At 43.4% G+C, this 26,396-nt stretch overlaps 1 protein-coding gene across 4 annotated transcripts; it reads right to left on the reverse strand.

The window, feature by feature from the left end:
- Positions 1-195: 195 nt before the first annotated feature.
- Positions 196-25,668, reverse strand: LRP3 (LDL receptor related protein 3). 4 transcript variants are annotated; one of them, XM_068955706.1, is made up of 7 exons: positions 25,444-25,668; positions 20,444-20,491; positions 14,225-14,363; positions 6,633-6,841; positions 5,258-6,344; positions 4,150-4,282; positions 196-3,642 (listed from the first exon to the last, which is right to left on the reverse strand). In XM_068955706.1, the coding sequence occupies exons 1-7, from the start codon at positions 25,514-25,516 to the stop codon at positions 2,809-2,811; spliced, it is 2,523 nt and encodes an 840-aa protein (XP_068811807.1). In that variant the 5' UTR covers positions 25,517-25,668; the 3' UTR covers positions 196-2,808. The 4 variants fall into 4 exon arrangements, with proteins under 4 accessions (XP_068811807.1, XP_068811808.1, XP_068811809.1 ...); XM_068955707.1 differs by lacking the exon at positions 25,444-25,668 and adding an exon at positions 21,045-22,799; XM_068955708.1 differs by lacking the exon at positions 20,444-20,491 and having other exon boundaries at positions 25,444-25,591.
- Between the last annotated feature and the right edge of the window lie 728 nt (positions 25,669-26,396).

Here is a 26,396-nt window from a genome sequence, read left to right on the forward strand (position 1 = left end):
GTACACTGTTTAATGCTTAGAAGCTGGAGAAAGGGTAGACATAAAAAGGCAGACTTCACCGTTTCCTTCCGGTATCTACATTACAAGACACTGTAACGCACAGTTCGTCTGTGCCCACAGCTCACACACACAGATTTCTTCTGCAAAACTAACAGTAAATGTGCGACTCTTCACTTTAAGGAACAGGCTTGGGGAGGCAAGAGAGAGTGTTTTATTGCAGAATACAAAAGTTATGTGCTTACAAAAAGCATCAGACATATCTCTCATTTACCCAGGGCTATAAATTTCAATAGAGAGGGTAGTGAACATTTCTGCACACAAGCATCAAGTTTTCATTAACCTGGATCTGTATAAGTTTCTAAAGTAAAACCTTCTCACTGAAATTTCCACTGAGTTACCCTATGGGTCTGTACACAAAATATGTACGATATGTAAGAAATTATGTGAAGTTACACATTTTAAACTAAAATACAGTGTTAGCTATTCAGAGCTGCACCCAAAATATAACATTATTTTGAAGTACATATTTCAACTTTAAGAGCCTTACCGTGGTGATAACAATTTAAGGCATAGTATGATGAAAATGATTTTATTATAGAAATACATTTTCTGTAACAGAACTAAATATGCACTTATTTATAACATCCTTCATATCTGCACAATATTAACCTTGAAATATAATCTTCCTTCCAATTAAGTTTACTATTTTATAAATACAATTCTATGCATTTAAAATTACCTTGGACAAAAACAAAACAACAAAAAACACTAAAACCTGCAGCCTTGGACACGAACAGCCCTGGCAGTGTAATGACTGTAGTACTTGACCTTTCACAGGCGGAATGTACCTAAAATGTTCACAAATGTTATGAAAGTAAAGTCTCTCTTAAAACTACATTTCCTTTGATGAAATGAATTCTGATCACGAAAACACTTGGAAAAAATGAGCGAGCAGTATTTATTTCATGTAACTATGACTCTTATTCATTATACATTTTGCCACAACCCCTTCCTGCTATTAACGCTCTTAAAGAGTTTGAATCTTTTGCTGCTGGAACACAGAGTATGAAAGCAATCTGCATCTGAAGGAGAGGAAAAAAAGAAAAAAAAAATCAATTTAACATAATTCTTCTGAATTACATTTTGGTAAAGCCAAGGGCCTATTCCTTGCTCTTTGTAAGGAACTCCCAAAAGGGAGTTCCAGCAGAAGATGCAGGACAAAAATACAACCCATTTAAAGGAATAACATCTTTGACTGACGTAAACTTACTGCTCACTGCAAAAGCCTGTTTCCCATTACGCTCACAAGGGACCCGTGGCCAGCAGAGCCCAGCTCTACAGATGACGAAGTCCACCATAGTTTTACGAGTTCAATTAATAACTTCAGGCAGCTTGATTTCCTACAGCAATAGGGAGGCTTCAGAGCACTGAGACAGTTACAAAGGAGCAACATCATTAAGTTCGTTTATTTCTGTATAAAGCATTTTAGTTCGTCACTGCATTCACAGGGAAATTAAATCAGAGTCCCTGTTAGAACGTGGGTGATCCGGGCCAAAAGTAAATTAATGGCAGGGCCCCATCTGTCCCAACAGGGCCAAACATCACACCGAAACATTGTGTCATTCTGCACTGAGGCACTCCTATTTAAGCAACATGAGCCTTCTTCCAGGTAAATAACTTGCTTGGTTTTAATTACACTCTAAAAACCAAAAAGGCACCTGTTTACATTGAAGTGTTGCAAAGGCCACACAGCGTCAGCTTCAAAAATCACTCTTTTTTTTTTTTTTTTAAGCTGAAATAGATCAAACTGCCAAAAAAAGAACTGATTTATAGATCTGCACCCAGCAGATTATATTTCAAAATAAAGTATGAGTCTGATCCTGACAGTTACCAAGTGCTCAGTGTGACCTGCCAACAGGAGCTGTGAAGCCTCAGTATCCTTCAGGGCACGTGCAAAGTGGTATAATCATAAAAGTGCCTGAAAAAAAAAAGTGAAGAGAGGAAAAGGAGGTAAGGAGAAAGTAAATAATACCTCAACCTTCACAACATCGTTATGAAAATAATATAACGTATGACAACATAAAAAAGAAATATTGTTGCAAAGGGGGTTCAACGCGCTCCACTTATACTGAACACAGATAATCTCTTATTGCAAAATTATAGCAGATAAGAAACCTGATTTCATTCTGCATATTCCATAAAGAAACTTTGGCTGTAGTGGATGCTTCAAGGTACATACGGCCATCATAGCACTTCTGAGGAGAAGAAAGGAAAGGAGCGATTTCTGCACGAGAAAAAGAGAAAGCTACAAGGATTTTATTTCCTTCTAAATAATCTTTAACTAAAATTATTAAGTTTTAATTAAATTATGATGTCTGGAAAGACAACAACATGTTTCTAGTTTAGTAGTCGCATCAAAACGGTGCCTATCCCAGGTTCCAACAGAGTTCTCTCTAATTTCAGTAAGACCACTTTGAAAAGCAAAGACAGACAAATTCCCTGAATGCAAAGTGAATAAATGCACAGAAGTAACAGAGGATGGAGATGCCTCCAAACTGCAATGGCACATTCTTGCTCTCCTAGCCCCTGATATCATATACTGGCCTATTGCTGCCCCATTTGAGTTTCAGGAATAGCAACAAAGACAAAAACTTGTCCCATTTAGTCTTGTCTTGTACTCCCTGGGGAATTAAAGCACACTGGTTTTAACAGACAAAGTCGAGAGCAAAGACTTACCACCTATAATCAAAGTGCACTGTCATATAAACAATGAAGTTACAAAATCTACAGGGCTGGAACAAAATTTTATTAGCAAACAAGTAAAGATTCATCATCACTGGTATTGACTTCTGAGAGGGGAGTAGAGGACTCTAACATTGGCACTTCCACAGAATGGCAACAAGCCGCATGAATACCCAAAGGCTCCTCCCGATATGAGTTAGGGCAACACCGGTTTTGTCCGTCCACTTGGATATGAACATTCACGGGGCTGTCTGAATAAGTAGACTCCCACTTTTTTAAGGGCAACCTACATGGCTCTTCACTCAATGGATGACTTCTACTTAAACTACTGCCCTCTGGGACAGTCCTTCTGGATGCTGACCCTCCACGGATCGTTTCTGTAACGCTTTCAGACAAAGGATCTCTGAAAGCCTTTCCTGAATCTACTTTGCTGGACTGTTTAAGCTCACTGCTGGAGGTCTCAGCACCTAAAGATTTATCAGTGTGTCCAGCCTCAGGCTCTGCATACGCAGCTGTGCAAGTACTAGATAAGACATCAGAGGGCGATGGTTCTGTGATTTCAGTCTCTGGCTGCAAGCTGCTACATCCAGCTTCTTGCAGGCCCCTGGCCTGGCCAGGGACATCTGCCTCTAAATTAGGTCCTTCAGGGGAAGGTGGAGGACTCCCAACAGTCCCATCAGCATGGCTGATGATTCCATCAACACGGTTGATGATTCCATCACCTAGCGTAGTCTGGGAAGTGCGGGCGGGCGTCAGGAGCGGGATCTGTCCTCTCACCCGCGGCCTGTGGAAGAGCCTGTTCCAGAGCCTGCCTAAGCGCCTTCGAGACGAGCTCCGTCTTGACGAGTGACGTCTCATCTGTCTCCTCATGGCTGTTCGAATATTCTGCAGCACAGAAGCCTGTAAGACAGATATAACAAACTATAATTTCATACAAATTTAAAAGACTTCCCCTAAAGCCTGTTCTCTCCACTAATTTCTCAGTTTCACCGGAATTTTTAACCTTAATCCATCAACTTCCTTGCTAAATGCATATTTTCTAATAAACTAGCTGCCAAAGACACTCTGCCCCTACCAAAATACTCTCCCTTAGAGGGTTTCCTTTATGACTTTAACCTCTACTTTTATGCTCAGCAAGATGCCCCATTCATCCTATCTGACCACCACTAAAGCAGCAGACTATAAACGCGTTACTGATGATAGAAGACTCAGTGCTCTAATGTGTTCAAAAGTAGCCACAACACTAAGATAGATAACTGTGGCTCTTCACAACATAAAACACAGTTTTTATAGGAGAACTTCTGTAACACAGTTTCACTACCGAAAAAATACAGTTCCAGACTGACTTTTATCTAATTTATAGTAGTTTGGCTGCTCATAGCTTCATTTGCACTCATGTCTCCATACCTGCGATGCATTGTACACAGGGAAGTCTTCTACTGGTGGGATAAGTCCTTGTGCAATCAGCTGCCCATAAGAAGGAGGAGCTTCCCGACGCACAAACTCTGCCTCTAATCGTGTCATCTGGGTCTCAAATGCTCTGGAAGCAGAACCAGAGTCAAAAAACACACACACACAACACACACACACAGAAGAAAAATAACTGCCGTTTTGTCCTACCTTCGCTACATTAACGTAACACAAAAGCAGTGCACAGGACTTCACAGTAACAAGAAAAAGGCATGCTCTCCAGGAGGCCCAGTGAAAAAATCTTATCATGAAGATGCTAACATATGTAAAAGGAACAAGAGTAAAGGGTAAGTGTCAGGGAGTCAAACCAGTACACTCTTTGGTGCAGTTCCAACTTGGATTCTGTGGTTATGAAAGTTTTTCCAGTCCAGTTCCAGCTTAGGCCAGTAACAGCATTAACTTGTTCAGCAAGGATCCTAAGGTTATTTTTGGAAAATACAACATTAAGGACTGGAAAGAATCACAGAACAGGGGCAGGCCTACAGCTGCAGAGAGCTTTAGCTTTCCTGCCAGAAGCCAGGCACCACGACGTTCCCAGCACAGCGCTGCAGCTTGTTCTAGCTCCTTAGTCAGCCAGATTTGATCCAGGAGAGGATGTAAAGCACACGGTACTGAAAACACAAATAGTGCAGCAGCATGGCAGAGAGCTGGCGGATAAGATGAGAGACAGGCCTCAAAGTCCCTTACCACTTTCTCCCACAGGACAAAACCACACTTGCACAAACATTCAAAACACAGGCACAGAAACACACACGCAATCTACACAGCAAGACCAATGCGCCTGGGGGACAGAGGTTAGAGCTCACACTGATGGGACTCAGCAAATACTTACAACACAGCATTAGCAGAAACACGCACAAGAGCTGACATGCCACTCCTTCTGAAAATCTAAACTACTATTCTCTAAGCCCAGTGCAGTGACTACTTAATTGTCATCAATTCCTTGGATTCCTTTCACTGTATTACCCAAAGTCTCTTGAGTAATACATTTAAATAAAAGAAAAAAGCCTCAGTTATTAAAGCATCATAAAAGCAAGACGTTCACCTGTATTCCCTGGTCCTCAGAGAATATAACTTAAATGCACAACCCAGTGCTATCACCAGCAGCAAGCCACACACGAGACTCCCAATCAGAGCAGCTGTGATGACCTTCCTGGGAACAATCACCAGACAGTTATGTTCATCGCTTCCATCCTGGCAGTCTTCTTGACCATCACAGCGCCAAGTCTCAAAGATGCACAGATTTGTACCACAATGGAAGTTTCCTGGCTGGCAAGTAAAGCAGTTTTTTTCATCTGAGCCATCCGGGCAGTTCTTTTGATTATTACATCGGTCAAGTATTGAGTAACAAAGCCCACTGTTTCCTTCACATGGGTATTCGTTCTTCTGGCAAGCAGGACAGTTCTCCTCGTCCTTGCCATTTGGACAGTGCCACCAGCCATCACAATGCTGCTTGTCTGTGAAACACTCCTCGTCACTTCCACAAGGGTGTTCCCAAGGAAGGCAATAACCTTTCACCTGATAGGTTGCATTGAACCCGTGGCCAGTACTCTTGGAACGGGCATGATATGAGACGGTGAGTTGGCCCTTTGAAGACTCCACACTCACTGAATGCCGGTTGTTGTGATATGAAAATGTTTGCATTAATTTATCACTTTTCTCTCCGATGCCATCATACACCTTTACATAGTCATTGTAGCCTAACTGTAAATCAAGCTGCAACAGAACATGTCGATTATCTTGTGTGTCCACGTACCACGTGCAACGAAGGTCTGATCTGCTGTGATCAGCACGGAATAAATCTGGGGAAGCAAAAGACCCATAAAAATTACCCAGCCTTTTGCCACAAGAAAGATCAGGACAATTATCTTCATCTGAACCATCACTGCAGTCCTTAACTGAATTACACCTCAGCTCATTCATCAAGCACTTGGTGGAATGGGCTACACTACACTGAAATGTTCCTGAGGGACAGATGCTGGACTGAGGCTCTGTTGGAGGGACAGTACAGTTTCTCTCATCTGAGTTATCCCCACACTCATCCATGGAATTGCATTTCCAAGTACTGGGAATACACTTTCCATTTGCACAGCGGAATTCGTCTGACTGGCAAACAGCCTGACCTATTTTTCCTGTGAAGGAAGGGGAGAGGAGAAAATTCAGTATTGAAAACTTTCAGAAACATACAACGCCACATTTTAGATGTCTACTCCCCTGCGTGTCACAATTCAATCTGTCAGGCCAGTACACTTCAGGAAGACTGAAATAAAGCCAAGTGGGGAGAAAAAAAAAACAACGGTGTCACCATGGCTAACACCTTACAGTTATCAAGTCTGGCACAAGACCCTTGTCAACAAATATTGTCTTCCAGTTTTACCAGAGATGTTATTAGCGAAGCCAATAAAAGTGTAAGATTTTACCTCTAATGTAAGAAAGGCGAAATCCCTGAGCCTGTCCTGAGCTCGATGCATCGGAGTGAAAAAATATCCAAACGTGATCCCTTGCAGAAATGAAAGATGGAGGTATGGAAGATCCACACACTTTGTACTCCTCCCTCTTGGAAGATGGGCCAATCATCAACCAGTCCAATGCACATTTCTGAGAATCTTCCAAATCGAAGTTCTTAAAACTGTTAGGAACAAAAGAAAACATAAGTAACAGAGAGAACACATCTGGACCAAAGCTAAAAAGAGAAAAAACAGGCTGTAATAGCTGACTTTCTGCACAAAGCAGTACTGACATAAAGAGATCACATTCAAAGATAGTTAAACACCTACAGTACTTTGAGTACATGTAAACACAGCAGTCAAATTCCCCCAGTTTGGAAAAGCACCCATCTCACAGGCATAAACACTATGCCAAATAACTCCAAAAGCTGAAGAAATGATTCTTCTTTCACTCAAAGCTCTTAAACACAACTGCTTTCCAAAACACAGACATGAGTGAAAGCACAAATTCCAGTATACATTATGCAGAAGGCAGATTAAATGATTTCTTTTCCAACCTTAAAAATTATGAATCTATGGAAGGGAAGGGGAGACTGCCTCCAGGAAAAAAAAAAATACAACAAAAAGCAATAAGGAGCAGTAAAAAGACTCCTCAGGGAATCAAAAAGACAGACAAAATTGGTTCTTCAAGCTATGGATAGGTATGGAGAGGACAAGAGGAGATGAGGGCAGCAAGGAGTGGAAATGGAACTGTAAAATCTAACACTATTATTTTTAATTGAAAGGCTAAAATATTCTCTTCCTGGGAATGCAAGTGCAGAGTGAATAAACCTTTTACAGTCAAACATCCAGCTTTTACACCGACTCAAACCCAATGGCTATTAAATACTTGCTTACCTAGGGCCAAGCGGTGCCCAAACTGTTTGCAGGACGCTGAACACAACCAAACGATACACCATAACCTGTAGTTCAGGAATCATATAGCGTATTTGTTCAGCCTGATTACACAGATTAATTTGTATTCAGCAATCAGCAATGACAATAGCCACGCACAGAGACGTATGTCTCATTATGAAAGGGCGCATTATTCAGGACATTTACAAATATATTTTGGTCCTCTTCCACATACTGCAGCTACACAAACTAGCAGGTTAAAAATTTGTGTACTTCATGTAAAACGCTTGGACAGAATTTTCAGAAAGGCTGAAATACTCCCATGAAACAGAGGCCACCTTCCACAAAGAACTTCACACAAACAAAAGAGAGGAACTCTATGAAAAAGATAAAAGGAAAGATATTTTTCAGTATCACGGTATAGTTGGCTAGTAGGCTGTAAAAGCCTGCCAGATCTTTTCCTTTGAAGGTGAAAGGGAAAGAGCAGCAACTACGTAAACTAGTCTTCTACTTGCACGCTCAGAACTTCATCCAGTACATCACTGACAAAGGGGTTTTTTGGCTTATTATAAAGACTTTGGATGAGGAAGAAGCTTTAGTCCCACTTTCCAAAGCAGAAGCACGGGCACAGAGAGAATAACGGATTTTCCCCCGTGTCACCTGTGGATCTGGAACAGACTCAGAACAGAATCCCAAACTTCTCAACTCAAAACTCCAAGCTGCAGTCACAAACCAACTGAGCACACAGCTGTCCAAACAGCATATACTTGCAAGGAAGCATCATCTTTAAAAGCCTCCCTGCAAACACTAACGCACAACGCCTCGCAAGGATGCCTTTACTGAAACAAAGGTCTTCGTCTTAGAAAAAGACAACACAGAAGATCCACAAGAATGAACTGTTCTTAAACAATAAGCATCTTAATCACATACTAGTACCTGGAAGTTTGAAACACCACTGAATAAACACAATTTCTCTGAAATATGGATGTCCTTGTTTTCACTTAAAATTTTTATATACAATAGATACCACAGCAGTTATAAATTTTTTTCCTTCTAAGGGCAAAATCAAAAACAAAGTAATTACGTTCTCTCATGCAAACTATACTCAACAGACACATTTTAAACACATTTTGCTTTGATTAAGGCATTGTCACTCCATAGCAATTTTTCCTCTGCCTTCCTGTTAAGTTATAGTGTCTCTGATAGAAGCAAATTTTGTTCCATGTAAATTGATAGTGCTTTCACTCCAGACCAAAAAAATGACATTTGAACAAGATGTCAAGCATCTTCACCACAAAAAAACACTCCTTTATAACGAAATACTAAACAGCATTTTCAAAAACGAGGTTTTGTGTAAGAAATCTGCCATATTTCTGCCATATTCATCTCACCTTAAATAGCCCACTGATTTATTTTACTCAAGAGTTCAGAATAGTGTGTTCACCCTCTGCTATTTCACTTCTTTCGTCATCTGTAATTAGATCTAGTGCTGACGTTACAGTCTTCTGAAGAACAATTTAATCCTGCTACCCACAAAACAGAACACGGGGACACTCACTTGTTCAGCTGAACCGTCTCAAACGGGAACGCAAATTTTTCTGTCAAAAGGATTAGCCCAGTAGTTGAACGACTGATCGTATGAAGTGGAAGTAAGGGAGAAAGTCTTGTGCTCCTGCTGCTTGCAGGACTGCATAAACACCTCACAAACACCCTCTGGAGACGGACTGAATAACATTCGTAGGTATGACTCTTGAGGGAGGTCTCAGGCACTTTATAGACAAAAGTCATGGCCTTTTGGGGGATTAAAGCAGAAAGAAACAGCATCAAGTCACACCGAAGCAGAGAGCACTGATGGGCAGCGCCACGCATACCTCACACAATACTTGACCGGACCGTGGTATTTTTAAGCAACCCGGGCAGGGAACCACTGGGGTTTAGGGAGAAGAGTGAGAGGAGGCAGAAAGGCTGCTGGCAGAGAAAAGGCCTCGTTCTTGTTCTGCCACTGACCCTGGCCAGCAAACCACCCTGAGGTGCCTGTAGGGCTGCCACGTAGGCCCCGAGGTCTGTCCTACCACGGGAACTGCAGTGCACAGTGGCACTACAACTCCGGGCTTTACACCCCACAGCCACAGGTTTCCCCTCTGCACCTCGGCTGCTCCTTGGGATGCAAACGAACGCTCGCTCACAGGCTTCACTTACACGGCCACACGCCTCTGCCCTGGCGTCTCATCAGGGGAAGATGAAGGGAAGGAGAACTTAGCTGTCCTGAAGGCTTTTTTCCACTCTCTGAGCAAAGCATAGCCGTAGCTCAGAGGAGGGGGACAGCAGGGGTACCGAGGCACTAACCTGCAGGAGGCAAACGCGGGTACTACAAGACCTGCAATATTAACAAGGTGCAACACCCATCGCTAACACACAGAACATCCTTTACAGCGCTTTGGCCCTCAGGACGTTCTCATTCCTGCCCGCGGGTCTCCAACACAATACAGGAATAGAGGAGATGACGACTGGTGTAACAGAACAAAAATCATCAGACCAAATTTTTTCAGGTTTTGATTCTTCCAAAACTATTCTGAAGCATTAACCGCAGTTATCACCCTCTGGAACGTCTCTCCCCAGCTAATTCTTTTCAAAAAAATTTATTGCGTACAAAACCACATGAATAGTCTAGTAGGTACTGGGAACATTCAGATTTTGAGGATCAAAACAACTAAATGTGAGCTGAAAAATGCAGCACTAAATCTGTTTTTACAAAATTCTGGTAAAAATCACCTAATGTTTCTGTCAGTGGTTTGATCCTGGAAAAAGGTTACTTCCAGCCCTGAGGAGGACTCCAGAGGAGCTCACTGTGAATTAGAGGATTGGCCACGTCTCGCATCCTGCCTGCAAGATTACTCAAATGAAGCAACAGTAGCGTACAATGACATTTTCCTATTGACTTTCTAGTATTTGCATGTTGCTGGCAAGAACTTCATTAGATCAGCTTACCATAAATACTCACGTTCACTGCTGTAACTACAAAAAAAAAGCGCTACCTGCAAAACTAATGCTTAGCAGAGCTAAGCTTTTTGCCATCTGCACTGGGAGGAACAACAGCAGCTAGAAAAAGTTAGTTCTATAAATAATGTTGGGAATTCCCTACAACCCTCTTAAGTAATTTAGGCACAAACAACTACAGATTAAAGCACAAAAAATATGCATTCTTAATAACTGGAAAAGAACAAACATGGGATGATCATGAAAACTGACGAGAAATAGTAATCTCTTGGAGGCCCAGAATGTAAAAGCTGAATGAAAGGAAGTAAATAAATAAATAAATGTCCAATTTGGCCCCCTAAACTCATTAAAAAATTGGAGAACAAATATTATGGGTAGATCAGTAGAGCACAGCCCCAAAATAAAACAGACTAGCCAATTAAGCAAGAGAAGTCACTTCTATTTGCCAGCCTCTCACAGCCAAGTGCAGACTGTGAACAACTGATGACTTAATTGGCTCATTAAAAACTTCTGCTTAACCACTGAAGCACAAGGACCTGGACGTCTGGAAATCTATTCTATTCCCAGCTCCCAAGCACCAACTAACTGCGTAACCTTAGGCAAGAGACACAGGGCCTGTTTTTCAAAAGCTGAGCACCGCAACTCTGAATAAAATAAATGGCCATTATAAGTTTTTCCAATTAATGTCAAGTTTTGAAATGCTCTGAGTTCAGCAAAGATAATACGAAGCAGTCCCTTTAATTCATCATATAATAACACACCAGCAAGCCTTTACATGAACAGTCCTCTGTTTTGCCTAGAATTTTAAGCTCAGATGGCATCTGAAAAAAATTTTTTTCAAAGCCAATGACACGAATCACTACAATAAAAGTCAATGAAGGCAATTCCCCCACCCCCGATTAATAAGAAACAGCTTGAGAGGGTCACTAGAGAAGTAATAATCACTTTCACTACTCTATCCTGAATTCTGAAAATGGAGAACATTTTACTCTCAGTCCCATCATTTCCTATAATAAAATGCAGTTTTAACTCTGCCCATGTCAGGGTTAATTACAACAAACGGATAACAGGACCTGCTAAACAGAAAGATCTTGATCTTTTTCTCAGATGCAAGGAAGCATACTCACATAAAGCCTATAAAGGATGGCACAAAGGCAGTTACTGCATATCCCATCTTTATCTGATCTTACAGGATTTTTACATAGCCCTCTGAAAACCAGCATAAGAATAGAGAGAGAAAATGAGAGGGAAAAATAAGTAATTTCCTAAACAATAATTAATAGGCTGGCTACCCGAATCCAAAATGACACAACATAACGCTGGAGAACTCATGTCCAGTAGCTAGCCGTTTGTTCCCAGGACTCAACAGCAGGACTCTAGCAAACAAACTTCGAAGAAAGTCCTGAAACATGCACAGTCAACAGAGAGGCACAGGCAGGAAGAAAATATATTTCCTGTTTTTGTGAAGTCTCCCCTAAGGATTTCTTTAAAGTAAACTATAAAGCAAAACAGTAAGCATGGAAGTGTGAGGACATGAAGAAAACCTATACAAACACATGAGAGGTTGATACTAAAACAAAGCTTCTAAAAGACATGCCCACAGGAGACAGTATCTTTCATCCAAATGTAGATCTGGACACTGTTCTGTGGAAAGCTGCTGAATAACAGGTTTATAAAAAAATCACTACTGACTGCAGTTTTTCTAGAAATCAAAACTACTTTCAGTTGCAACTTTATCCCTTAATGACTCTTCCTGTATCCCAAATATGCTACTTACATAATATTGCTGTCTTACTGTCAATGAGAATTCAAGATCAAAGGAAATGCATTCAATGTAACATGATACAAAATTTGTTTTTAACCTTTCAAAATCCAGATCTTACCACAAGAACTATGTTTGATTTTCCCTGGAGGGGGGAAGGGGGGATATCAAAAAAGCTACTTTTTTGCCCCCATCAGCAAATTGTTATGATAAGAAGCATCCCCAGCATCTAAGAGGACAAAACGTTTGTATCTGAGCTCCATCTCCCCATCTGCCTGTATCACGCTAGCCTGGGCAAGCCAGCCGCCTCCTCTACGCTGCTGGCTTTACAAGGGCTACAACCTTTTGAACGGTGTTATGCATCTAAAGAAATCCTCAGATGCTGTAACACTTTGCATTTCGTATATCACTGGAGTGAATCATTCCAAGTACATTTATAGTCAGAAATGTAACACCACAACACATCTTCTACCCACAAGCCAAACAACTCCCTAGGACGTAAACACATAGCTCCCATTGTCTGCATGTGCGTACGAGAGCCAGATATGGCTGTGTATATCTAGTGATAGAAAACAAACCCTTTAAAAAGAAAAAAAACCCTTTAAAAAGAAAACTTTCAAAATGATTTTGCTATGCATGTCTCCAAACTGTATGCACACATTATTACCAGTTTCCTCATCCTGCCTTCCCTTATTTCTGCAGGCTCTGTTACACTTGTGTTTGCAGAGGAGAATCCTAAAGCTCCGAGATGATTTCACAGCCTGAACTGCAGTGCTATTCTCAAGAGCAAAGTTCTGTGACTCATTTATGTGCTTCCTCAGTTTCCAACAATCTCTGCTTTGAAACAAATGTCCCAAGTCCAATACAGTTTAATAGGGTTTAAAAGCGCCTGTCTATTTATGGATCTCAAATGCTGGCAGGTATCTACTTCCTTACTCTTGATGAGTAGTTCCTATTTTGAACAATGGACAAAGGAGCCTCCTATTATTCCATCTGTGGCAGATTTGTTTTTAATTGCACAGCATCTGCAGCTGAAGAGGTTTGCAGTCCTTTTAAGCAGCTGAGCAAAGAATGAGCAGATGGTGTCAAATACAACAGTACTAAAAACAAAACAAAAACCCTTTCCTAGGTTTGAGTTTTTTTTTTTTTTTTTAAATATGCAATTCTTGGTCTGAGGAGGATACTATGGTTAGCGCAGAGAGATTATGCACATTCACAGTATGTTGATATTATAGCCTAAAATTCTTATCAAACCTTTTAGAATATATTATAGTCTTTTCTTAATTATATTTTTGTAGAAAGGGCTGAAATTGTGCCACAAATTATAACTATTATTTAATTCTGTGGAAATTAAATATTTAGCAAAAAAAAGTATGTGCTTTGGTTGACAAGTAAGAATAAGCAATTATCTTCATCTATCAATTAAATATAGCACCATTTCCAGACACTATAGACAAAGCCATTTTTGCTTTAAGAATCTTAAGTAGCCCAACTGAATATAGGTTACATCAGGTTTTATAGCCTTCTCCCATTCCTACTTGCAGGCAATGAAGAGAAAGAAGTCTATTCAATGTGAGTAAATATATTACTGTTTCCCAACTCCTCATCTATCAGAGGTGGATAAAATCTCACACATGTAATGTGAAGATAAATATATTAGAAGGCTACAAGTGACTTACATGTATAATAATGTAGTAACCTACAGAACATGTTGGAACATTTCTAAAATGAGAGGACCGGCCAACCTGCAATCATGCTTCAGCATAATCAGCTTCAACTTCCTGTGTTCAACCAATCGACCTTCAGGTAGCTCTGACAGATGGCTTCATTTTGGTATATCAGATAAGAACTCACATTTTGTTTCATTTGAGCAAAGCAATCCTTTATCTCCACAGAACATCATGAATCATACCTAATTGTTATCATGTCTCCACGATCTCCTTGAATGTACCAGCTGCAGTTTACAGCTGGAGGGTAGTTCAGTGGCCAGGAAGGGCTGTAGATGACTCCCCGTCGCTCTGTGTGCTGTTCCAGTTCTCCACTGCAAGCAGCTGTTAATGAGGAGAGAAAAAAATATTATTGCTAATGCTTTGCCTAATCAACAATTCACATTAGCTACAAGAGCTCTCATCAATTTCTGGGGATTGCAGACAAATGAGAGTCAATAATTTTATCCTCTTACCACTTTCTTTCCTGCCGTGGTTTTTAATTAAGACACCTGCTTTAAGTGTAGGTAAGCATAACATTTCAATGCAGGATCAATCAATAACCTTGCATGACTCCACCAAAGGCTACAATCAATAACACTACGCGGATCTGCCAAGTAGATATAATACAAAAATCCTTCTTACCGGCTTCCCAAAGCCTGGGTACGTCACTCAGCAAATGGAGGAGATCCATATTCGGTGTAAACTACCCAGAAGCTTATTTTGCTAATAATACGTTCCTGGACGGTTGTTCATTCTCCTAACCATATCACAAACCTGAAGAGTTTTTAAATGATTTTTAAAAAGATCTCCGACAAAAGAGGAAGAAAAGTAAACTGGACTCCAACGTCAAATGTTTTCATTGAAAATTAGTACGTATTCCAAATTCCTTCTGAACTCCACTTCCAGACAGGGGAAGGAGCAAACTGGGCTAAATAAAGCTCAGTGTCTTCAAAGCACTTTCAGATCTTCCTAAGGACAATAGAAGGGTAATTAAAGCCAAATCAAAATACTTATAATTTGCAATTAACCAATTTGAAAGTGAAAGTGAAATGTTCCAAGGACAAATGGGAAAGCTGTTCTGATGGGGAAATGTACTCTCAGTAGATTACAAGAGGGGAAATTCTGTGTAATGCAATAGCTATTCTGAACATTCTCCAAAAATATTTTAAAATCTATTTTTAAAAACACATGACTATTCAGAGCATTACTTGTGGATCACAGCAGAATTTTCCAGTTTTTCATAAAAGCTTAATTTCTCATAGCATCAAAAGGTGGCAAAGAGAAAAAAGGATGCCTTATATCCCAAGTTTCTTCATATACATATACATTCAAGTATACTGCACCACAAACCACAGATACAGAGTACTGCTTGAAATGTAGCCACACAAACGCATCATTTTCAATTCCCGGCCAGGATGAGATGTAGCTGGGCTGGAGGGAGGCGGTGAGGAAGCGCCAGCAAAGCTGCCTGGCTGCAGTGGAGTCAGGTGATGGGGCTGCCTCCCCGGGGCCCTGCCAGGGCTGGGACCGGCCCCATCGCCGAGTCTGCGCCTGGCGCTATTCAGTTCGGTCACAGTAAGCGCTTTTGAAGTGAGAGCCACGGGAATATAAAAAAAAGCATTAGATGAGTAACTTACCTGAGGCAAAACATAAAAAGCTATTATTGTCACCCTCCAAACAGGGCATTCCACTGAAACATATGTACATAACTCCTACTAGTTTCAAAGGCCACAAAAACGTACAGAATACATGAATACATCAAAACATCTATTTTTCAAATTAGTATTTTGCAGCAAAGTTATAAAGACAAGACATTCTCATTGTCACATTTTGAAAAAGAGAGGCTCCACACTGGACACTAGCAAAACCATGGACTACAGACACAACTACAGACTTCAAAAGGAAAAGTAAGACCCACAGGACTTTTCAGCTACAGTTCTCACTTTATTTCATTATACATGCCAGATCACCTGACTTACATCTTTCGATGTGCTCCTCCACACACTTACCGCTGTATAAATGCATCAAAGCAGCAGAAGGGAACCCTGAGCTAACTACTACAAAAAGGAGCCAGTAAGACTACATTTCATAACTGCCAGATTAGTAAAAACTTTTCAACGGGAAGGAAACAACAGGCACAAAGCAAACAGAGCAAACACTCCATACAGCACTATCCAGAGGCTTCCACCAACAGCAAGGCAAGCCTTTCTGTTCCCCTTATATCAACTACTGTTCTGGATTAAAAATACCTTCCTGACAGTGCATGCATTAGAATAAACAACAAAATGATAATTATGCAAAGCTTATTTTAGCCTCCGTTCTGAGAAAGTCACACTGACACTCTGGTGACTCCACATCATCACTTTTACTCACACATTCATCAGTGTGCTTAAGCAGAAACTTTATTTTCCCAAATACTTGCTTTTCAGTTTTAGGAAGTATTCACAAACATCCTGAGCAACAGTTATTTGAAGTATTCCAGCTTTTTTGAAGCAAAATCGCTAGCAGCTTTTTTTCCTGCAATAAAGTACAGCTACTAGTTTGTAAGCAGGGGATCTGACGTAACATGACAGTCCAGTTTCTCAGTGAGAAATACTATTTCTTATTAACACTGCACATCTACTATTAGCATCTTTAGTACATGGAGAGGAACAGACAAAAGAAAAGATTTTCCATTTTAACAGCAAAACAGGAGCTGTGAAAATCTAAGGGCATAAGCAAGGTATGGTCTGTACTGACACTGCATGCCATTTCAGGCAGTTCATCTTGCAACGTTAGCTGTTTTCAATACTTCACGATGGCTTTACCCTTCTGACACACAACATGCATTTCAGACTTAGCCTATCCAAAATTAAAAAGGCAACTGCTTTGCTCTTACAAAGGCTCCTAATTTGAATGGACCACAAATTTTAACTTGTATTACGAGAACATACGCTATTTTAAGGGTACGTCCATAGCCTTCTAAACCTACTGTGACAAACTGGTGGGGGGGGGGAGGGAGAGGAAGGAAACTGCTATTGTGTTTACCCAAACCTCATAGGCTCTTGATGCCTTTCATTTCCCATCAGTGCTCATTACTATGGTATTTGCACGTCAACAGATCTGCTTCCTCATCAGCTGTCTCCTCCTCTTTCCTCCCTGTGACACTGCTGGGTGCTAGACAAGGTGAAGCATTCAAGTGCTGCTTTTCAGCAGCTGTTCTTTCACCTACTTAAATGACGGTCTTTTTGGAAAGCAAAACCTACACTGAACAAAGCCCTCAGTGCTGGGAACAAAACAGGAAATCTACACTCGGGCACAATTTCATGCCGCTGGGGTTTCAGCGGCAGCTTCCCTTCCCGGCTCCTGGCGCCCACTCTCCCCTCGCACCACCCCACTGCTCAGCTGCGACGACGACAACGCACTGCCGGTGAGCTTCACAGGAGCCCCGAACAGCGACGGGGCTGCAAAGTAGGTCAGTGAGCGACTGTGGTTAAACGCCGCCTCGCACGAAAGAGAAAGACGAGAATACGTTTCCTCCAGCCACCGCACTGTGGAACAGGGGTACAGACTGCCAAAGCTGGTACTATAGCCGAAACTCCACACCACGAAACTGCCCTCCGTCATATCAGACACCTTCAAGGCTGCGTTTCTTATGTGGAAGAAATACAGCCAGAAAGTTCAGTACACTACAGAGATGCAGGCATTGAGTATCGTATTACTAAGTTAGGCTTCAGCATGACAGTGTGATTCCTTAAAGAAAACAAACAAAAGCCTCTTCAAATCATCAAAACATCTAAATTAAATCTCTAAACAAAAAGGTGTAATCTTGGGATTTCTCACAAGGCCTTATCAGCGGCAATTCATGACAAGAGCGACAACCTTTTTTTCTACAACTGTTTTTCCTGCAGCCTTTCTGCACAGAGAAGAGTGAAAACACAATTTAGTAAAAGCCGGAAACAGCTTACATTATCTACATTTAGGATTACTGAAGAAATACAACATAGGAGAATGCCGATCCCTAGATCGGCAAACCAACCAACCAACCAAAAAAATCTTACTTTCTGAGATGGCATATTTAAAAACAAATAAATCCTGAAGACAGATTAATAATGATTCTTTTTATAGCTTAAAACACAAAGACTCTTTAAACAAATGCCAAAAGAGGTTTGAGTTCAGAGAGTTTCTGTCAAGCAGACATAAATCTTAATGAGACTCCTCCTGTAATAATCAAATGTCTGGTGGGTTCCTTCTACTGTAAAGGGCAGTTGATTCCCCCTGCTAGTTAAATACGTCACAAATACTTGCTACTAACAACTTGCAAGAAAGTTTCCAAAATAGCACATCAGTAGTATTTCCCCTGTTTTTGCAAGAGGTCCAGCTCCCCCAGAGGACGGGACAGTTTAAGCTGGGGTCACTAAACCATGCAGGAATAAATTTTAAGACTATCCCAGCATAAATCCTGACGTTTTGCACCCTTCTGCAATGCCCCAGGGTCTGTCTCAGGCGCAGGGGACACATCTCAACCGTCTGTTCCAGGATGAGGAATGGTTTGCACCTGCCACAAGGAACGTTTCTTCCAAAACTCGATGCTTGGCAGCATGTATTTTCTCAGCAGTTATCTCAGGGTTGGCAGGAAACTTTTCCTAGTCCCCTAAAATGCTCCTTCAAGGGGCGCTTGCACACGCTGCTTAATGCAGACTCCTCACACCTATGGAGAGAAAGGACTTTCCAAGGGCTCCCCTTCACTTTATCTAGTCTAACAGCAGACTGTTTCTGCCCGATATCAGAGCTAGCAAACGCCCAGCCCAAGGGCTCAACCTGCTGCTCTGACAAAGCCAGAGCGAGCGCTCCGCTGGATCGACAGGCTAAACTGGCTTGCTGAGAGCAAGGGCAAAGGGGGCACAGGGGAGGGTGGGGGGACGGCTTCCTTTTAGTAGCAGCAGTTCCTCCAGCTTGAAGTGCTTGCACAAATACAGTGAAGGTGGTGACTCTCCCTGCATTCTCCAGAACTCATTATTTCTGCTATTGCTAGCTTTCTGAAAAGAAACCATACTCTACCTTATCATAAAGATCAACTCTGTAATGAGCTGCTCTGCCAGGATGTGTTGAGGAGGGCAAGGATTCCTCCCAACTTTTATCAGGGCTCCTTAAATCACACCTCCTGCAAAACAGTTCCTGCCAGGGTCATCTGCCTTACAAATGCAATATCCTAGCCTGTAATATAGAGGTAAGAGAAGCTACGTGTGAACCACACTATTGCTGTGACCTTTTATGATCATTTTCCCCCCATTCTAGTTACACTGTCAGGAAACATCTGCTGCATCAAGAAAACATGAAGACTACCCTACTCTAAGGTTTTCCACAGATTTGAAAGAATAAAAGCGAAATGTTTCATCTTTCTTCCTGTTTCTAGCAAAAAATAGCATTAGAAAGCAGCAGAGCCCACTGGATGGGGCGTTACATATTTCAGACTAAAGTAGTATCACCAGTCTAAGCCAGCCACTGTATAGTTACTCAAGTCACACTTAGTATACCCATGTACCGCATAGCCAACAGACGCCAAGCTCTATCAAAAGCTGAAGAATCATCTAGACAGAACGCTGACTAGGACACAGATTACAATCCGTACTTCTTTCCAATGAAAGAATTGAAATATAGTGTTAAAAACAACTCATGTCCTAAGCGGTCCATCCAAACTTCCCCTAAGCTAAATTTAGGGAAGTTACCTAATCGTAAAATTACTACCCTTTCCTGATTTAAATCTTCTCTCAAAACCCCATGTTGACTTGAAAGCTCCAAGTCCCACATTAATCAACCCACTGACTTACAAGTATTTTTGTGTTTTGCCATCTCCTTTTCTCCTCTGTTTCCATATTTGGTTATTCTGTTTTAATTTAAAAGTTGTGATCTCTTTGGGCAAAAAGTGTGTCTATCAGTGTGACTGTAGATTGACAGGCACAAGGGGACCCTTATCACTAAGGGGACCTCACACCCTCATTACAATGTCACAATACAGTAAAAGCAGGTAACAGCACTGCTATAGATGAGGAAATTACGCTAAGTGCTGCAATTCCGGTTGCATTTCCACTTTGACATTCATGAGACATTTTTAACATTCCAGTTTTAGTTCCCCCGGGAATGGGCCACTGTCCCCAGCTTGACGTTCCCAGGCACATTTCCTAGACACAGATTTTTCCCCTGAACGTATCAGCATGTACTAAGACCTTAACCTCAAGCTTACTTAATTTTTCTCTAGCACAGTGATATTCATAGAGTCTCATAATCCCAGGAAGATTTAAAGTTCTGAACTTCCTAAAACATCATTGTTACTCTTTTGCTCAAGCAAAGGTCACGCAGTATTGTTTAAAGATGTCTTCAGGTGGGAAAGAAGCAACAACTTCAAAAGAACAATAAACATAAATAAGAAAAACATGTCTTACCTAATGAGGTAACAGCACTCTCTATTTTCCCAGTTAGGAAGAGATTCACTGTGTAAAGACAGAAAAATAATGTTCACACAGATTGCACTGGTGTAAGGAGGCAGTTAGTAGTTAACCACTTCTAAGCATTTGCCATGGTGCTAATATAAATGTTTTGCATTCTTCCAACAAGAACCTTGCTTATCCACACTGATAATTCACATAATCAACTATTACCCTTCACTGTAGCTATAGAAAAGCCAACACAGAATGTTAGTTCAGTATCTGTCAAATATGCTACCAAGAGAGCCAGCCGCCAATCTAAATTGTCTTTTTTTTTTTTTTTAATTGGGGAACACAGAAGAACAATTATGCTAAAACATTCTTAATCACAGCGAGTCACTTTACCTGCTTAAACACTGGAAAATAATTACTGAGATTATTATCTTCAAATATCTCTTCTCTGAATAAAGCAAAGTTTGTTTCTCCCAGGTAAATGTCACCTTGAAAACAAACTGCAAAAGCTAACAGGATTAACTTGACTAACCAAAAGCAATGAAGTTTTCAAAAGGGTCCACTGGTAAAATCAAAGCAGGATGAGGAGGTGCTGCAAAACACTTACAAATTAGTCTCCAAATACTCGTCATTTTCTCAGAAGTCTCCTCTCACGGTATATACCCATTGGAGTGATCCGGTAAGAGTTGCTATTGCCAAAAAAATATTTCTCCTATGCCATCATTATTACTTCAGAGGTCAGTGTAATGTGTAGTTCCATATTAGTTTCCCTATATATTCTTTAAGGCACTTCTCTAGTGGTTGAAGCGTGTCTCACTAACTGCTCTCATTTCTAGCAGTGCTCTATAATTTACACATACAGCCTAATAATAACAACACGAGAAATGTTAAAACAAATCAGAAAGGTCTAAAAAGTTACCAAAGCTTAACTTACAACTTCGCGGACAAACACTCACTTTGGCTTAACTCTGCACATGTTAAATCCTAAATCTTTTTATAGTACATCTGTCAGCAAGCATTTAATTAAAAAAAAACATTAAAAATGAACAATAGGAGAAAAGAGGAAGAGAAACTGTCCCTGTACCCAACGGTCACTTGGGAAGCCGCTCACAGTTAGTACTATTCACGTTACAGCAGCACGTACGAACGCAGGCCACCATTGTCTTAGGCACTGCCCAAACACTACAAAACAAGGACCCTTGCTCCAACCACCTTCTGGGATCATTTCAACTAGCACAAAAAGTACCTAGCGCTGAAGAGGTGGAAACAGCAAAGCTGGAAACAATCCCTTTGTTTTTAAGCTTGCCAGTTTGAGCCCCAGTCACAGTTTTCAGTCACTTGTGGATCTGAACTACTCCCAGATCCTAGCAACTCAGATGCCTACAGCAGTCTTTCAGTGACTTATACCTAGATGTCCACAGTTTGGACTTCTTCCTTCCTGAAGCCAGACGTCCGAGAGCTAAATACAGGCTCCAATTTCAACACATATACAGACTGCTAAGGGCCTCAGGCTGAGGCCAGGCCCTGCAAACCGAAGCGAACGCTGCCCCTGACATCACTGAGTACAGAACATACAAATTACTGACCTCAGGGTACCGCCACAGAGCGGAGGGGGAGCAACTCTGGCTCCTTCTAAGCGGTGGCAGGGTTGAACTTGTTAGTAACATGCAAGGGAAGGAGAGCAACCAAATGACAGCGTGTGTCCACTGTGGCTTGAGAAGAAACAGGCCTGGTCTGTAGATCTGTGTTAATAAGCATTAACACCATCTTCAAAGGACCTGAACAGCACTGATTTTATTACATAATTAACGTATAGAAATATCGTCACGTAACAGCAACATGCTATGTAATTATTTATTTCACAGCTCTAGCATGCTCCGATAGGTCAGGAAGTACACTTCAGAGCAACGCTATAGTCCTATATCAGGAAATAACTCAGATGCAAAAGGTAGTTCTGCTAACCGTTTCTCTGCAACAAAGCAGCATATCCATCCATATTGGAGAAATCTTGGATCACAGCAGTAAGAGCTACACAAGATTTTCTCACACAATATTAAAGCGCCGCTATTCCTGTAACCACAGTAATTTAGTCATAAAGACTAAAAAGAAATTAACTAGTGATTAAGTCACAAATTTGATTTTAAGAAAATTAATATATTTTATGTTGCTCCAAAGGAAAGTACCTAAATATACTCTGCATAGCTATTTATCACCATAATTAAAAGGATTGTCCGAAGATGCATTGCACGGAAACGTCTGCGTCTTTTACTGGCACGCTACAACCCCTCTTCGCGTTTCCTACGCGAAATCTTCCAAACGGTCATAACAGAACACTAACTCCTACGCAGAGGCTACCGCACACGTCTGACTAAAGGCCCAAGTGTCCTTTAAAAGGCAATCATAGCATGAAGACAAGGGGTGTGAGAGAGAGGAATGAGCTGACTCAGAGTCACGTTACTTTCTTCTGAGGACTCTTAAATAAACAGTCTTAGTTTGCTAGAGAAAGATAAAGAGTTATAGCCAGCTTTGCACAGAGGGTCTGGCAGACACCTAAAGAAGATAACCCCCCCCCAACACACCCAAAACATTACTATAGCTATGCAAAAGCAAAACATCTGTTGGCTGGTGTGTGCAAGTTGCTTTGCTCTCAGTTCAAGTTCTTTTAGATTAAGACAGCAGTCAAGAAGAGCTCCTTAAAAGTCCAAATTTTCCCTCAGGTTCTTTCCCAACAAATGAAAAACCATATGGATTCCAATATCTTTTTTTCCCCTCACTCAAGATCATCACATCAAAACGCGAGAGCACTGTAAACCAGCATTTTCTGAAGTACTCGGCCCTCAAAAGTGTCAGGCGCCCAGGAGAAATAACAACAGCCCTTCCTTTGATTTTCTTGTCCCTTGTCCAAATAAAATCTTCAGGTAAAAGTCTAGGGATATACTAAAAAGTCCTCTAGATACTCGTTTTCTTAGCAGTTGAGGGCAATTATGGGAAAGTCAGAAAAAACAGAGGCAGTTCAGTTGGCTCACGCTCGATGGAGGCAACTCACTGTGTCCTTCATCTGGATTGCTAAGCAATTCTCAGGGTGAGGTTTTCAAGGGGGAAAGTGGTTATTATTTGCATCAAGAGACAAATTTACATCTTTGCCCCTCTGAAACAAACAACAGCTGCCAGTCTTTCCCCACAAGCATAAGCTATGAACTTCTCTATTTTGATATTTTGTCTATTTGATAATTTTCCATGCCCTCCAGAATTTCTCAAGAATGAGAAACAAAATGGCTTCATGGAAGAAGAGTTGCAGCAAACCCAGTTGCAGTCTCTGGAGCAGCAGTTTACAGCTGAAGTCACAGACAGTAATGGCCAGTGGCAGTGCAGCTATATAGACACCAAACAGCACAAAAAGCCTACAGGAAAACAAAAAACGTAAGAAAGGAAACGCTGGAGAAGCAGGAGAGCAGGAACTGAAAATAAAGACAAAAGGAAAGCACAGACAAGCAGGAAGTGAAACACAAAAATAGTCAGAGAAGCAGCACTGTATTCTTAAGGGTTCACTGAAACAGAATACCTTACAAGCTTCCCACCTCTCGAGTTTCTCAACTTCCACAACTGTCAGTTGTGCAAGAAATAGGAATAAAACATTCCAGCTGAAAAGAAGAGCCAGACAATGAAATTCTAGAAGTCACAGAAAGCAGAAATCTATCAAACTTTCAACTCCCCGTTACCCACAGCCCAAAATACAAGGAGTCTTCTCACACTTAAACTCTAGCGTTTTTATAATCTTTGAATATGGTATTCGTGATTTCAGGAACACCTGCGATATGTCTGTTAAGTAATAAAAGCTCTAACAAAGGTCAGACTTGGCCACGGAAAACAAGGAATTAGAGACATGGCTGAAACTTGCATCTTTATCTTTGTATAAACAATGCAGCAGACATACTCATCCCGTGCATGCCTCCGACACTCGTTTACGTCTCTGCAAAAACGTTATACTAGCGAGAACCAACACGCAAACCGTTTTGCAGCGTAGACAGCTTTTTACATCGTTTTTCTTTCAATTAGTATGTACCTATTTGAAGTAACCAGAGAACTTCCAACATTCTAACTTCCTACATTTTTCTAGGCAAGTGCTAATGTTAAAAAAAAAAACACAAAAAAACCACACCACTTTTATGGAAGTAGAAGGAGCAGCCTGGCTGCAAATACACATTTTTGATGATTTGTGTAATGATTATTCGGGATTGCTAAAAACGAGCTCTGCTTTCCCACGGGCGGGGGCTGCCGGCCCGCCAGCGCAGACCAGCCCCGCTCCGCCGCTGTCTTTCCGCGGCACGGAGGGGCAAGAGAAGCCAACTTTACTAACTTCCGATGTCAATATAGCCCTGCTAAATACGTGGGGCGCCTTGTCAGCTCACCCCAGGCTAAGGCTGCATGCCGCATCGGCCCCTAAGCGAAGGCGTTTTCAGGTAACGGGGAGGACCAACCTCAGCCGACACCGGCAACGCCGCCCCGCGCTCCCAGAACGGGGCACCTGCCGCGGGGCGGGCAGCGACCGCTCCCCGCAGGAGGCAGGAGCGCGGAATACGGCAGGGAAACGGGGCGGGGGAAGGCAAAAAAAAAAAAAAAAAGCCCAAAGTGTTTTTTTCCTGCCGCCGCCGGGGAGCTGACAGCCAGGCGGGGGCGGGCGGCCCCCCGCGCAGCGCCGCGGCCGCCTCGCCAGCCGGACACGGCACCGACCGCGCCTCAGCTTGCCGAGCGTCTGGCGGGGCGGCGGCGGCGGCGCAGCAGCCCCGGACGGAACGGGCCCCGCCAGGGCCCCCGCCGGCAGCCCGCCCGCAGGCGGCCGCGGCCCGGCCCGGCGCCGCCAACTTGTCCCGGCCCACGCGCGACCGGGCGCGGAGCCGGGTCGGGCAGCACCGCAGGGCGCAGGCCGCCGCCGCCGCCGCGGGTGTCCCCCCCCGCCGCCCCGCGGCGTGCCCGGGCATGCCCCGCCGCCCCCCGCCGGCACTCACCCAGGCAGATGGCGGTGAGCGGCACCAGCGCGCCCTGCCGGAGCTCCGCCGCCGCCGCCGCCGCCTTCTCCATGGCGGGGCCCCGCCGCCTGCCCTTCAGCGCCGGGGGAACCGCCGCAGCTCCGGCCGGCGCCTCGGCGCTGCCCTACGCCGCCTGCCCGCGGCCGGTCCGCGCTGCCCCCGCAGGCCGGGGGGCCGGCAGCGGCGCTGGCGCATCATCCTCCCCCCCGCGCCGCCGCCGCCGCCGCCGCGCCCCCATGGCCGGCCCGCGCTCGCCGCGGCGGGGCAGGTGGAAGCGGACGGACGGAGCGCAGCGCCGCCGCCGCCGCCGCCCCACGTGACCGGCCCGCCGTGCCGCTGCGGCGGCCGGGCCGGAGGGCGCGCGGGCAGCGCCGCCCCGCTCCGCTCCGCTCCGCGCACCTGACGGGGGCGGCGCGGCCCCCGCCAGCCGGAGGGGCGGCGCGCGGAGCCGGCGCCCTTCCTGTCAGGCACGGGGCGCCCCGCGGCCATGGCGCTGCCGCCTCCGCCGCCGCCGGCGGGGGGAGGGGGGGGCGGCACCGCGCGGCCCCTGCGCGGCGGGCGGGAACCCGCGGGGCCGGGGCGGGGGCAGCGCCGCGGGCAGCGCCGCCGCTGGACACGGCGGGGGCAGCGCGGTGGCGGCGCCCCGCGTCAGTGCGCGGCGCGAACCGCGGCGGCCCCTGCTCGGCCCAGGCGCCTGGCGGTCACGCCGCTCCCCGGGCAAACAGGAGCGGCCGCGGGACGTCGCGCGTGGGTACGGGCGAGCCGGGCGCTGGAGGGGCAGGAGACCCACCCGCCGAGGAGACCCTCGTTCAGGTGAAGGAGTAGTAAAATGAAACGCCTCGACCTTTCCTCAACTTTTGGGTTTTTTTTTTCCCACTTTACAGGTGCTCACATCCTTCCCCCCCCCCCAAAAAAACTACCCCACTAACATT

The sequence above is a fragment of the Struthio camelus genome, chromosome 10 (assembly GCF_040807025.1).
Source record: "Struthio camelus isolate bStrCam1 chromosome 10, bStrCam1.hap1, whole genome shotgun sequence".
Lineage (NCBI taxonomy): Eukaryota > Metazoa > Chordata > Aves > Struthioniformes > Struthionidae > Struthio > Struthio camelus.